We start from the raw sequence: 12,575 nt of genomic DNA on the forward strand, positions 1-12,575 counted from the left end.
CAGAACCTGTTTTTGGGTTTCAAATGTGTGTTTGGTGTTAAAAGTTCATGGCGTGGTAGAAAGCATCAGATTTGGAAGCTTTCTGAATTTACTTTTATTTCAAGTTCTCTGTTTGCCAGTGAATCACATCATATGCAGCACTTCCAACAGTTACTTGTCATTATCAGCCTCAATTTATTACCCAAGACAAGCAAAGAAATGGAAGATATGCCCCTCCCAATCAACTTATTGTACCCCCTAAATAAACATGTAATGTGCTATTATTGTAACCCCTGGAACAGGTAACCTGACCCTAAGGATAGCTTCATAGCTATGTGTTAGCAAGTATACTACAACACAGGTTACATCAAGGCATGTACTGTAGCGCACATTTTACCACTGTACCTATGATGTACCTGTCCTACATTGCACCAAAAAGCGCAATAAAGCTGACTGTACAGGAGAAAATAGACTTAACCTTGCTTAAAATTATACCTAACCTTAAAAGTATACTCATGAAAGCACTACTAAAACTAAAAGCAAAACTTTTCCTTTGGCTATGTTCAGATTGGTTGTGTTACGGTTGCTGCCTCTATGGGAGATGCTACAAGTACTTTTACTTGCAACAGCCCCATAGAGAGTGAATGGGGGGAGCAGTAAGGGGTACAGTGTAACTCACTGTCTCCGGCTGTGAAATCTGCAGATCCTGGTTCCTTAAGTGCCAGCTCTGTGGAGCCAGTGACTGAGCAGCTGGCAAGGAGTCGTGCAGGACTGCTTGATCCCATGCCAAGTCTGCACCAATCCAAGCCAGATCTGTAACAAGTGGTAAAAGGTTAGAACCACTGTCTGGTTTATAGTGCTGCCTCTGTACCTCCTTTAAGGAATCCCATTCTTTTTGTCCTGATCACCTATGCCACCCTAAATTAAAGTGAGCATAAATCTAAAACTATGAGGTGCCATCTGAGCAGTAACGAAAGTAGAATCTTCCAATGGGGACACTTTTTCCTAAGCCCCATTCCTACTCATAATCTTAAAATCTTACAATAAAATTAAGTTTCAAACCCCCTAAAAAACGTGCACCATCAAACAAAAAAAAAACACATAAAACATTTTAAAAAATACCTAAAAAAACTTACTCTCACATTGACACTTATACACAAAGTGTCAAGTAGGTTAGACACAAATGGGGTCAAACCAAAGACCTTAGATCTTCAGCTAAAGCTGCTAGGCCTTTGTGCAGAAAGAAGGATTGATGGATGCCGGTGCCAAAACCAACTGATTCTAAAGACATTTTATCCTAATTCAATGTTGCCTGCTGTGAGTGTTTGCAGTAATTAAGCTGTACAAATATTGGTTAGCTGTGTATATTCAGCTAGTATCAACAGCCAGGCACACAGAGTTTATGAGCAGGGAACATATTTTAAAAGTAATAAAAGTTTCTGCAAACTATCCAGTTTATAAAGATTATATTAAAGTAGTAACAAGCCATTGGTGGTGACAACAATATTATTACCGTTTCTAAAGTGTATTTGTATAAAAAATGCCAAAGAAATACTTCTTTTAAATACACTTTCTTTACTGTTAAGTGGCAAATCCTCGATAGTCTTTGCTGTAAGGGTAATGGGCATATACACCAAGAGCAGAAAGAAATCACCTATGCCAAAGTGAGGATAGGAAAATGAAAAGAACTGTAGAAGCCTGCCCAGGGTTTATGAATGTGACCACTTGTGCATAGGAGAAAGGGTCATCATGCATATGTAATGAGAAAGGAAGATAAAGAAGGCCAAAAACACTAACTCAAACTATAATTTAATGATAACATAGCACTTTTGTGAATAAATTAGGATTCCTGGTCAAAACTGACAGTATAGCAAATAAATTACAAATATGGCCTAATATGAAAATGGATTAATTAATTTTTAAAGAAGAATTTAAAAAAGCACAGGGAGGTTATGCATTTTTAAATAAAATTCTACTTAATAAATACACTATTTTATAACCAGTGTCATATCTTCACTGTTTTAATCACTTAGTAAGTAAAATATACATAAACACATCGCCCACACAGGGCAGAAAGCTTGTCTTCAGCTAGCAGTGTGTGAATCCCCCGAGGGAAGAAATACTAGCCAAGGAATTTTCTCTGCTGGGAAGCACAAATGAGTGTGATGCATCTCATTTCTGGTCTTTCCTGGAGCATTATCTGTAATTCGCAGGACAGACACTGTGTTGGCAAAGTTCATTTTCATTTTAAGATAGGCTTAGCTACTTTTTCTTAAAACAGACAGACAGTTGACATGCAAATGTTACTTATTTCACTGAATTAACATTATAGTTTTATAAAGTTATTTTACGCTGAATAGTTTTGCATTTTTACTTTTTTTTCTTATCATGTTTATAAAAAAGATATTGATGTTTTTGTAGGTAGGTATCTGAATACTATATGGCTTCATGAAGCTCTAGTGGAATCCAGTGTGGTTGCTTGGACTGAGCACTTTAAGAATGGTTAGAAATGGAAAGGAGAGGAGAACCACACCAAACAGCAAACTCTATCCCAGCCTTTCTCAGTCATTCTAACATGAGGGAACTTTTAAAATAACATTTCGGTCTTCAGGGGGTCCCTTCCAGGTAGCCAAACGGATGATCGGTGTGAGTTATATTGACCTAAAACACCTGGTATTTGACTCAAGTTAACATATTTTGTCTTACTTTATGTAAGATAAAGTGAAGTCAGGGTGATTCTTTACACTGGGGAAAGTGTGGAGGTAAGTTACTTTCTGATCACAGAAGAATTGCATGTTCACAAAAACAAATCCTATACCCAGACCTGTCAATTCTCTCAGAAAATATCCAATATTATCAAATAATCTCTCAGTCTGCATGTTTGGCACTTGCTCCAGACTATGCAGAGTATGTTGTGTTATCACCTCTTCCCTGAATACTGTGGACTGGGACATGGGCACAGGGTCCCAGTTCTCTGTGTTTCAGTAGAGCACTAAAATATAGACTGCCATCACTTTATAATCCTAGGTGAAGTGATCCAATGCACAATGGTGCATGCATAGGTTCAACAGCAACATCATCTTGGGCAAATGCCGAAATTCCCATTGAGAGGAGGATCACTCCACTTGACAGTGATGACATTGTTCCAGCAAACGGAAGAAGTAAAAAACGTCGCTCTAGGTAAGTAACCATGAAAAGTAAAAGATAAAGCACTGCACTTCATTGACAAATAAGGCTATGTAGGTGTAATATTTGGCGTTTGAAAGGATCTTTAACTACCCTTTCCAATGACTGACGACTGCACAATACATGACCGAGTGCTGTACGTACAGCATCATTCTATTCTACGGAGAGGGGACGGCGAGAATGAAGGAGCGGCAACCCACTGCGCTCCTTCCACCCTCACTTCCATTAAGATCTTTCATCGTCCAACGTCCGTGGATCTGCCAGGACAGTCATTTGGACGATGGACGACGAGCGCTGTACACATGCCAGAATCTCATCCGATATCGGCCCTGGGCCAATTATCGGACGAGAACCATTGCACGTGTGTACTTAGCCTAAGAGAGTGTGTTTCATTCCACTGACTCCAATTGGATGGGGAGGTTGTGTTGCTGACACTAACCAAGCCAGGGAGAATTACCCCACTGACACTAATGGGGGAGGGGGATGTTATCCAACCCACACAAACCAGGAGGGGGGATTTTAACCCAATAACAGTAACTAAGGCTGCTTAAAAGTATATATTTGGTAATTTCAAATGTATTGTTGGAACTTCGAGGGTCTTGTGAAAGTTTTGCTGGATTTCAGAAGGCTTTCAGATTCCAGAGATAAATTTATTCAATAAAGCCTTGTGTGGGTTGTTTAGGTATGTTATTAAGTGAACAATGGTACACATTCTGGTCCTAAAACATAGTTTTTGGAGCAAGTCCACCAAATATGACACAGCACTGGGCAGTGGAATTAATTTAAAAAAGTTAGCATTAGGATGAGAAATGTGCTTTTATTGGAGGTATGCTTAACATTCTTTTCAACTATGGTATTTGTTTTCTAAAAAGGTATTAAAATGTATTTTACATATTATGCACAGTGTGGGGCCGAGCCTAATGATGAATAGGATGGATGTTCATTCCACTGTTTTCAGATGTTCTTTTTCCAGGACTAAAGGCCAAAAAAAAAATGACAAACTAGGAACACAATGTCCGCTTCTTGTACAGATTTATCAAAGATTGTTTATGAACAAGCTGCAGCGATTCAAACATGTATAATCCCATAGTGACAGCACTCGAGCAGCTCACATAATACAATAATCCCAAAATGATAAATATCTGTGGCTATGTTATTCAGTGTAGACTCCAAAGATTACATAAGAGAAGATCATCTAACAAAGACTGCAGTAGCACTAATCACAATAGATTGTAGGAGTATGATTTCATTCTTTCTGGATTTAGCAAGCCATACACTGGACCCAGCACACATTTCTTAGCCACACATGGGCTTAGCACAGCATAGGTTATCAGGTCGTACAGCCTCAAAATCCTGTATATTCATTTCTAGAATAAGTATTTCAGATTACTGGCATTATGCAGATTTGTTTTATTTCTGTATATCTAACATGCCAAATGCAAATTCTGTACTTTGGCTATATGAATGTATAACTGCTCATATTGCCTCCTATAGGCGTAAAGCATGATATAAGTGCATTAGTTTAAAAGGAGAAGTGGCTTTATTCTTGGAAGTTATAGATCTGAAAAGTTAAAAATATTTGGTTAGGATGCCACTCTTTGGGTGAGTGGTGGTATAAGATGGGGTATCTGTTACTATCTGTGTTAGAGATGGCATACCATGGGAGCGTATAGTGCATGCAATTATTTAGATTAGGGGTAGCAAGTGGTACAAGGGTAAGGGGTGTCATGAGCAGAATAAGGTTGTAGAGAATGGGCTGTCATTATCTAGTCAAGGGTGGCATGAGGCGGGAAAAGGACTTTCACTATTTGGGCAAAGGATGGCATATGGTGGTTCGAAAGGACACTACTATTTGGGTCAGGGATGGCATGAAGTAAGGCGGGGGGCTGTCATTCTTTAGGTAAGAGATAACATAAGTAAGGGGCAAGTCACTCATTAGGTCAGGGATGGCATTAGTTGGAGGGAAATGGGCTAGAAAGGAATGCCATTATTTGGGTCAGAAGTGGTATAAAGTGGGGGGGAGCTATCACTATCTGGGCCTAGAATGCTGTGTGATGTTGTCGCACAAAAGTTACATAAAAGGGGTTGTAGCAAAAAAAAACTTACGTATGACCCATAGTCCACAGCAAGTGTCTGTAAAGCCCATGGAAGTCCAAGCCCAATAAGAATATCAAACACATTGCTTCCAATTGAATTTGATACAGCCATGTCTCCCATCCCTAAATGAAAAAAAAAACAGATTAGTTGTATGATTTTATTAAAGAAGAAAGCTCTGTGGGTTATGGGTTCAGTTTCCCATGGTCACCACTTTCTATGTTCCTTCTGGATTTGTGGCTGTACATATGGAACTGTACGGTTCTTTTGGGCCTGAAACTGTTGATAATAATCTATGTACTCCAAAAAGATATATACACCTATAAAAGTGAGACCTGCTGGTCTGAAATTGACCCAGAACTCACCTTAGGCTAGGTACACACATGCAATGGTTCTCATCTGATAACTGGCCCAGGGATGATACCGGACGAGAATCTTGTGTGTGTACAGGACTCAATATCTATCGTCTGAACGACCGTCCTGACAGATGCACAAACAATGGAGGATGAACAATCGTAATGAAAGTGAAGGGGAGAGAGTGCAGTGGGGTGCTGCAACGTCATTCTCCCCCTCCCCTCTCCATAGAGCAGAACGGCGCTGTATGTACAGCACTTGTTAATGCATTGTGCAGTTGTTTGTGGTTGGAAAGGATTGTGAAGGATCCTTCCTAACGACTATTATTGCACGTGTGTACCTAACCTTACTCTACATATATATTAAAAATAAATCCAAGAAGTAATACTTGAAAAAAAACTTTATTGTGCCCATTTTGGTGGGAGCAATAGGATTGCATTAATCCCCCAAACCTCCCAGGCATACATTTTTTTTTTTGCAGGAGCACCTGTTACTTTCAGGAATGGAAGAACTGAACCAGAATTAGCATTCTCTATTAAATTAAGCATAAAAGCATGGCAAGAGAACAAAAAGATGATAAACAAATACTGCTAAGAAAGTTTCTTTTTCCTGCGTAGAGATGAGGTTCACATCCGGCATCTTGGGTGTCTTAAAAAAAAAGTCTTAATACAGACACCTAATAGGTCAATAAGAACCAGTCCTTGCCTTGGGCTGACTTACTAGACCATATGATGTGTGCCCTCTCCACTCACTTAGTTTTATACTTCTCATAATACAAGAAGTATTTTTGCAGATGAGAACAAAACAGAACCCATCTGCATCCTGAAATCAGTCACTTCAATCAGAAAATGGGCTATATACTGCACTTACCTTGTCTTGCTACTATCAGGCTGGCCATACAGTCTGGTACACTTGTTCCAGCTGCCAGGAATGTGATACCCATAATTACATCAGGTATTCCTAAGGTGAAGCCTATTATTGTGACCTGGAAAACAGCAATTACAATTTTAAAACAATGGTGGAATTTTTTTATAGATATAAACAATGGTAGAATTTATATTTATTTATATATATATATATATATATATATATATCGCTGCATATTATATTGACGCTATATACAGTAAATACAGTTTATAGTTATTAATATTATTAATATTCATACCGTATATATGTTGATTTTACACTTTTTATGCCACATATTTTACACACACAGTATTTTTCAGGACTTTTGAACTTTTTATGGAGTAATCACCATTGCTGACGATCACACAGTGCTTTGCTTTAATAACGTTATACTGACCTGATCATAGGCAAACGCGTAAAAATGGTAAAAATAGTCAATATGTAAAATCTACAAGAGCCAAGCTTAGTCTGCTGAGTCACTGGTTAGCAAAGTATGTGCTTGAAAAATGTTCTGTATACAGCAACCTTTATGGTATTTAGTGACATGGTTGCACTTGGGATATTACAGCTATGGCTGCTTGCCTTTGTCTATAGAAGGGTTTTCAAATTATTCCTGTGCCTATAGAACATTCCTGCTAGTAGCTCCTAATATACATAACAAATGATGATGCTGTGGGTGCAGCATGAAGATGTCATCCAGTCCTACCCTAATACCATTTAGGTGAGTACCTGTCATCAAAATAACTAATAATGGACAGCTGCCATGGCCATTCTTTTGCTGTCTATCACAAGGCAGTTTGGCCCATTACAACCTGTCATTTTTAAACAGATTTTAAAAAAAGAAAAAACATATTTAACTGATTGCCCTAAAATACACAATGCACAAAGGTCTTACTTACCATCCAGACCATCACATAGGAAAAGGCTGCAATCCAGATGGAAGATGATATAAAGGTAACCATAAACCATTTCTCCCAACGTGGTTTAGCACAGTTTGGTACAGTGAAGTACATAAGGAATGATAATGGCCAGGTTACTAACCACTTTACTCTGTTACTTGCCCCAGCTGTTAGGAAACAAGATGAAGATATATCAATACAATATAAGGATTGGAACAAATATTATAAACACATAGACTGTAAGTAGGTATTAATATTATATTTTTTAAATTGGTTCTGAATGTTGGGTAATACATTACTATGCAGCAAAGCAAATGCAAGGCCTATCAGCCTCATTTATGAAGGGTGTGCTAAGCAAATGTGATATAGAAAAAAGCAGAACAGACAAAGGAATGCCAATACAGTAATCTGAAATAAAAGTACTACCACCAACCTAAAGAATAAGGGAATTATTCCATCCTCTAATATAAAACACAATTTTTCAACTTCAATCCTACTCCTTGCTGTAGCAGCCTCACCCTGTCTTTGCCTTGGCAGTGCCAAGTAGTGTTAGCATCCTGGCAGCAGCTATAGGATGCATTACTGCACATGTGACTGTGAATGTGATACAAACGCTGGCACATGTGAATTGCAGGAGAATGTAACTGGTGCAGGTCCTGCAAACACAGAAGCATTATGAGGACATTGCAGTCTGCTCAAAGTAAATGATTTATTATTTTTATTATTATTATTATTATTAATAAACAGGATTTATAAAGCACCAACATATTACGCAGTGCTGAACATTAAACAGGGGTTGCAAATGACAGACAGATACAGACAGTGACACTGGAGGAGGAGCGGACCCTGCCCCGAAGAGTTTACAATCTAAGATATATATTTTAATGAGGGCTTTCTTTTACAAAACATCACTTTTGTATGTATGCCCTGTCAATGAACCCCTCTTTGGTCTGTGAAATATACTAATAAACGTTTTCTCATGAGCTGATAACTTGCAGTGTCCTCTGCCTCCACCGACAGCATTTTTCACAACAATCTATGTGTACTACAAAACACATTCTTCTATGCCATGCAGAAGAAGAGATGGGAAGATGTTACAATACAACACAATACTGTGAGCGTTGTTACCCTAGGACAGGAATCATGTGAATTGCTGGATCACCAGATGAAATTCAAGGAAAAAGTCTGGGTTTTGAATCTAAAATGTATTGGTATCTCAGATATAGTAAACGTCATTTGTAAGATTTGAGAAGATCACCTGAGACCTGTTCTCTAATCCTCATACAATGATGCTCACAGAATGTGTGCTTAGGATGTAAAATATAATACAAATCAATGATCACTTAAAGATTACAATAACAATGGGAGTTGTGAATATAGGAAATATCACAACAATATTTATTAATTATATTTATTATTTTTTTAATTTAAATTTTTATAATTTTTATTATATATTATAATTGAACTCCAGATTGACAAGAATGTAGAAGATAGAGTATGTTATAATAATCAGTCCTCTGATGCTTTTTAGGGTCTTTAGAGTCCTCAAAAGTAAACACAGTTTCTCTAAATGGAAAGAAAAAACTTGGAACACAAAATACAAAGTAGATGCACAGATACAAAATATTGCCTCAGTTAATATTTAATAATATCTTATAATAACACATTTCCAGTAATTATTTTTTCGCGTGTCCCGCTTATAAAACAACTGGCGGAAGCCAAAAGAGGATATGGCAAAAGTCGAGAAATAAAGCCCAATGGTTTTAGCAGAAGGCACGACTATCTGATAGTATTCCAAAAGAGCTGTGAAAACTCTTGAATCTATTTTCCCCCAGAAGAATCCAGCTAAAGTGGCTTAGAGTAAAACCACAGGAAAAATCATTACAGACCCATTGGCCTGCACTCACCGAATTCCTAGTTTTATTGTGAACTTTTTTAGGTATTTAAATCTGCCGATTTCTGCCTTTTGTTGACCTGAATTTTGAGGCAGAATTAAACTCTAAAAAATAAATACAAATTTTATAGTCTAAGCATATTAACCACTGACTTAAAAATACATAGTTGACTTTTTTTAGTTGAAAGGAAAGCTGGGACGCAGCAACCTTGGATGCAGAATATACAACAGAGAAAAATGAGCTTTATATAATTGTTTTAAAAATATAAAACATTTTCTATACTAGACTTACTAAGTAAGTATAGATAGAATATAAAATGTAAAGAAAGTGTGTTCAATTCAACCTTAAATTGTACATAGATGTTATATGTTATTCATTTCATGTGCTCATCTGCTGCCATCTAGTGGTCATTATTACAAATTACACAAAACCATAATTCAAAAAAAAGAACTAAAAGAGAACTAAAATGTAACATAAATGTAATTAAACTAACTATATATCTATCTCAAATAAATAAAAATATTCACAGTGTTGATTGCAAAATTATACATAGGGATAGTGGTGAGAAACCAAGACATTCTGTTGCTGTTATTCTGCAAGAGTGGCATGTAATGGGTTCTTCTGATAGGTATATAATATACTTTACTAGGTATTCTACTCTGTGTTAGGATCCATTGGCTGATGTTCACCACCTTGACTTGTTCATCTCAGATTTTCACTCTGAGATGTACAGTGTAAAGAGCAATACCTATCATGAGATTTTACATTTTATCTAGTTTGAACATCCAGAATAATAAAAGATCATTGCTGATTGGCGCCAATTGGCTAATGCACTAGAAAGGAGAAGGAAGATGTGTGAATGAATTATATTTGACTGTTCTGACTGCTCGCTTGGGACACCACATAATTCATCTTTTTTCACTGCTTTCATATCTCATTATTTCCTATTCTACAGTAATCTTGTCATTCATCTCTTGACACAAACAGTAAACCCGCAGGTACTTCATGTTAATACCCATGTTTAAAAAACCTAAGGTAATCATATTTATCTGCAGATAATCTTTATCTAATTATCAAAATTATCTAACTACATCTAGGTTCATCAAACATAAGGTGTTCTTGAACAAAGCATTGGTCTCTCCCTGCTAAGGTGGAGACTTTATTCAGCAGGAAACATGCATGAGCTTTGCTGATTGCTGACTTAGAAGGGGGTATTGTTGGATCTGTGCAGAAAGATAATTATTTTTATTATTATCATTATTTATTTAAGAGTTCAACTTTGTGGTGGTTTTGAAGGTTCAAATAGCCTTTAAGCTTGGTTAAATGGGATCATTTTGTACTTTATTATCCAAATAATTTTGCAAACTAACCTAATTCTTTGGAGAAACAAAAAGCAGTATTTAATGGTTAGCCCCACCATGTTTTTATTTAACAAACTGAACATATTAGGACTTACAGGGAAATTCAAAGGGTGTGAATGGCCCATCATTATCATCATCCTCTTCTTCTTCTTCCTCGTCATTTTCATTATTTTCATTGTCTTCATTTTCATTTTCAGTCTCATTTCCAGCTTCAGCCACATCGTCATCCTTTCTGGTGCCATTGGCATTTCTCTCTGTTGAGTTCCCTGGGCCTGTCCCATTCTCAACTGCATGTTTGATTGGAATCTTGATAGAAACTTCGGATTCACCATTAGCATAGCCTCGGCTATTTATCAATCTCTGTCTCTGAAGAGGAAAATCAGGTAAAGACATAAAGCTTAGATACAAAAAAAATAAAATGAGCAAAACCTTGGAGCAAACTAAAAATTAACAAAACCTTTACCCCTTGAAGAAATAAAAAATAAAGCCCCAGCTACCATTTAAAACTACCATTTGAGAAGTAATAACATATTGATTAATAACCCCCTTGCACCCAGAACAAAAAAGAATCATTTTAATTCTGAGTGAGAAAGTAAAGTGTGGGTAAATTTGTCGGATAGCAGTTTTGGTTCCAGTCCCTCTAGTAATGTTAGCAAGTAGCAGGATTAGTGACATGCACCCTATTCTAATGAATAGTGCTGTCACATAACTCAGGGATACAATACAATCGGATTGACTACTGGGCTCAAGCAATGCAAGGGCTCACATCCGCGAGCATTACAGCAGATGGGAGGTCAAAAGAGATTGCTGGGAAAGCACAGTACCATCAATACTTCAGGAGACTTAAGCTGCGTACACACTTCCAATTTTTATCGTTGGTAAACGAACGACGAACGATCCTGCACGATATCTGCGAACGATCGTATGGCACCGATCCTGTACATACAGATAACGACACGATCGTTCAAAGATATTGTACACACCATAGATGCCATCATTTGAACGATACAGGAAGTGACGTGCACCACAGGAAGTGAGTGAACGTTCGTTCACCGCGCATGCTCAGACCATGGACGATCACTGAACGACCGTACACACGATAGATGGTCAACGATTGTCGTCCAATCCGATCCGCCGGTCCGGTCGTTCATTTCCAACGACTATCCTCGTTCGTCGGCGTCGTTGGTTACTTTTTTTACGAACGATTTTTGGCCAATCGGTCGTTCGTCGTTCGTTCATCGTTCATTTCCAACGATAAAAATTGGAAGTGTGTACGCAGCTTTAGTAGAAGAACAATGATTGCTGATGCTGCTCAAGCCTGCAGCTGCCCACCCCTGGCCTCCCTTTTCCTCCGACAGTCATGCCCCTGTTTAGATGTATGACAAAGATTAATTTGCCTTGATGGAAACCACCCTTTAAAGTAAACCTGTTTACCAGGCTATACTTAATAATCTATTTTAGTATTATCAACAAGCAGTAAATGAGCTTTAAGGAAATCGCTCACTGACCTCTGTAGCTGCAGACACTGTAAGGCAATTCATCAAAATAGTTCACAGAAGAAGCCCTGAAGGCAATTCTCTTACCGGTTCACCTCAATCTTTGTTGTATATAATTTACTTTATTAACCCTTTATCATTAGCAGAAAAAAGATAATGTATATGTTCCTAAAACACTTACCTCATTTATCAACATGCGACTGGCCATGGAAAGACGAGTCTTTGGAGGGAAGTGGCTTGTTATCATGATTCTCAGACCAGCTTCGGAGAATGATAATTGATGAGGATATGCTGACAAGATCTCATCCACCATGATCACTGATGTCTTACGATGGAAATTTCCTGTATGTAAAATCAATATATCGGGTATGAGTTATGATTATAAGTCTACAGATATTACTGTTA

At 37.6% G+C, this 12,575-nt stretch overlaps 1 protein-coding gene across 1 annotated transcript in view; it reads right to left on the reverse strand.

The window, feature by feature from the left end:
• The window catches only part of SLC24A3 (solute carrier family 24 member 3), a 215,611-nt gene that overhangs the window by 15,172 nt on the left and 187,864 nt on the right, over positions 1 to 12,575 (reverse strand). The window contains exons 11-15 of the mRNA XM_072409413.1: positions 12,352 to 12,512; positions 10,770 to 11,040; positions 7,419 to 7,585; positions 6,484 to 6,598; positions 5,272 to 5,384 (exon numbers count right to left, since the gene is read on the reverse strand). Of these exons, the coding sequence (XP_072265514.1) occupies positions 5,272 to 5,384; positions 6,484 to 6,598; positions 7,419 to 7,585; positions 10,770 to 11,040; positions 12,352 to 12,512 (827 nt within the window). The remainder of the gene's footprint in view (positions 1 to 5,271; positions 5,385 to 6,483; positions 6,599 to 7,418; positions 7,586 to 10,769; positions 11,041 to 12,351; positions 12,513 to 12,575) is intronic.

Source organism: Pyxicephalus adspersus, chromosome 4, assembly GCF_032062135.1.
Source record: "Pyxicephalus adspersus chromosome 4, UCB_Pads_2.0, whole genome shotgun sequence".
Classification (NCBI taxonomy): Eukaryota; Metazoa; Chordata; class Amphibia; order Anura; family Pyxicephalidae; genus Pyxicephalus; species Pyxicephalus adspersus.